Below are 3024 nucleotides of genomic sequence, written 5' to 3' on the forward strand. Positions count from 1 at the left end.
TAATTGATTAATTATTAACGAAAATAAAATCTAAAAAGATATGATTCTAAGTTTTGCCTCAACAAAAACGTTGTATTTTGGATAAAACCGATTTGTACACTCCTAGTCCATGTGCTGTGTGGTCAAGAAGAGTACTTTAAAATTGAGCTTTAATTACTAAATTACACGTTAACTAATAATAGCATAGAATAAGAAAGGGAACATAAAAATAAGTGTAAAACATAAATCTTGATAATTTGTGGTATGGAAGAAATCTAATCCTGTTGTTGGTAAGTAATAGAACTCGAATTAGAAGTGGACATCAATTCTCCATTATTGCTGGCCCTGTCACCATCTCCACTGCCTTCAATGCTATTATCAACATTATCTTGGTCGCGTTCTCTAGCAATTACAAGTCGGAACCAGAGTTCACCTTTGATCCGGAACGACCAAAATTGGGCTATGGCATTTTCCTTGAGCAGTTCCTTATTGGCTTTCACTAGCGAGTACCATCCAGAGACTAATGCATAAGAGCTGCTACTGGTCATATCCCACTTCTTCAAACACATCTTGGTCACATCATCAGATTCAGATGGTCCTACCACCATAACATCTATGCCTTTCAAGTGCTTGCCGTCTCGATGATTTAGCTTCTCCTTCTCTTCCATCGTAAGAAACTCATTTATTATCTGTTTAACGGGCATTGAAATCCGATTGTGATTTTTGCTTAGATCAGTTTGGGACAATTGTTTCATTATCACCAGCTCTAATTCGGTACCATCCATCTCTTCGATTTTTCTCCTTAACTCGCTTGGCAAGTCTGGTGCTTGGTCAAAACCCAATTTGGCAAAATCTACTCCCTCTCTCTTTGGCTTCTTCGATGCCCCACCCTTCCCTGCTTCTTTTCCTTTATCGCCGTCAAAGCACCGTTTTCGACTACTCTTTTTCATCTTCTTGTTGCTTTTCCTTTGCTTCTTGAAATCACGATATCCTTCCTCTTCCTCTTCCGCTTTCTCTTCTTTACTGTGTTCACTTCCATAACTTGTTATTTCAGCAGTACCCGTGTGCTTCAAGAACCTAGGGCATGCTTCCATAGTATCATCGATTTTCCCGACAGCAACTTCTACACGGGGTGTCCTCTTTCTCTTGGGTATAAGAACGCCAAAAGGGTAACCAAAATTACAGCTCTTGTTTCCCTCTAGGCTAGCATTTTTTGCTTTCTTGACATGAAAATCTTCTATAACAATTTCAGCGAGCATGTGTAATGCCTTCGACTCATCCTCAGCAGCTTCAATAATCTCTTCCAGTTTCTTCCCAAAAGTCGCATCGTCAACTTGTTCAAAGCTCCCCATCTTTCTCTTTTCTTCAAAGATTGAAGATCATGTAGCAGTGACAAATATAAAAGAAGCTACAGGGATTTATATATAGCCAGGAGTTCATTGAAAGTCCTTGCCCAAACTGGACTTCAGTAGATTTTGTTGAATTTAATGACTTGGTGCTAAAGTTTCGGGTAATAAACAAGACAGTTAAAGTAAAGTATATAATTCCGTAGATCAGATCAGATCAGATCAGATCAGATTTACGAATCCGGTGTATGATAGCATGCATCTTACACCATGTTTTTGTATCATCAATTGTTACAGCATCTTAAAAAATCACTAGTTTTAATGTATTATTATCTTTTATATATTGGAATAAAAAAGAAGAGTATAGTCTCCTAATCATTATCTCCTTTCCTCCGTATAAACTGGCAATCTTCCAATAAGAAGCGGAATTTCCATATTCGACAAAGAGGGATACATGAATAGTGTAGATTTGGTTTAGAGACTCTGTCCTTGAGAGAGAATGTCTCTGTTTTTTGCCTTCGTTGAATTATCTTTTTTTTTTTTTTTCTTAATTATTATTATTATATATATTTTTTAAATATAGAAAATTTGGTGATTGTAATTGAAATGAACTCAATAAATCATAGCTTCCCATAATTGGAAGAATTATTTTTCTAGCAAACCCAAAATTTTTCTTTAAAATTGTAAATTTCTTTTTTTATTGTTCTCTATTTTAAAGTTAAATTTATAACCTCAAATATCACTATAATTAATATTATCAAGAATGTCCTTATTATTACTATTTAATTTTTTTAATTTATTATATTAAAAAATATTAATTTGAAATCGAATTTAGTAAAACAGTTTATTCTCTTATTTTTACTCAACGAAATTATTTTAATAAATAAAATTATTAATATTATCAAGAATATCCTTATTATTATTATTTAATTTTTTAAAAATATTATATTAAAAATATTAATTCGAAATTAAATTTAGTGAAATAGTTTATTCTCTTATTTTGTACTCAATGAAATTATTTTAACAAATAACAATTTTTAAAATTTTGAATGTAAAGAATAATTATGAGATATGTTAAATAATATAAATTTTATATAATAAAAAACACAGTGCTAAATGATTTAGAGAAGTAAATGGTACTAGAATCCAATTATGAGATATGTTAAAGATTGAAGATTATGTAGCAGTGACGAATTTAATGAAGCTACAGTGGTTCATATATAGCTAGGAGTTCATTCCCAGTCTTTCCCCAAACTGGAATTCTCTAGATTTTTCTTAGGTCATACGAAGAACCTGCAAGATTTTATTTTAGAGAAGTAAATGATGCTATAATCCAAGCAGTGTTGTTTTTGTCCCCTTATCTCTGTGTTTCATCTGCCAACACTCCAAGCAAGTTGATAAAATTTTCACCTAAAAATAAATATTGGGGTACACTAAATGATCATATAATTATGATTCTCATTAGAAATTGAAATTTAATCACCTTATAAAATCCATTGTTAAGTTCAATAAACATAGTTTTAAATAAATGATTATCTTTTAGTGACGTCTATCCTTTTTTTTTTTTTTTTTATCAAAAGAATCGAAGACTAGTGCCCTTAAATAGCCCAATACAACTATAAAGGATTTGAAAACTGAAGACCCCATGGCTGACAAAAATCAAAAACCAATTTAATTAAACCAACCCAACTAAACAAAT

At 31.7% G+C, this 3024-nt stretch overlaps 1 protein-coding gene across 1 annotated transcript; it reads right to left on the reverse strand.

Annotated features, from left to right (window-relative positions):
- Window positions 1-254: 254 nt before the first annotated feature.
- Window positions 255-1331, reverse strand: LOC131170289 (uncharacterized). Its single transcript, XM_058129349.1, has one exon. The coding sequence runs from the start codon at window positions 1329-1331 to the stop codon at window positions 255-257; it is 1077 nt and encodes a 358-aa protein (XP_057985332.1).
- Window positions 1332-3024: the final 1693 nt, after the last annotated feature.

The sequence above is a fragment of the Hevea brasiliensis genome, chromosome 11 (genome assembly GCF_030052815.1).
Source record: "Hevea brasiliensis isolate MT/VB/25A 57/8 chromosome 11, ASM3005281v1, whole genome shotgun sequence".
NCBI lineage: Eukaryota > Viridiplantae > Streptophyta > Magnoliopsida > Malpighiales > Euphorbiaceae > Hevea > Hevea brasiliensis.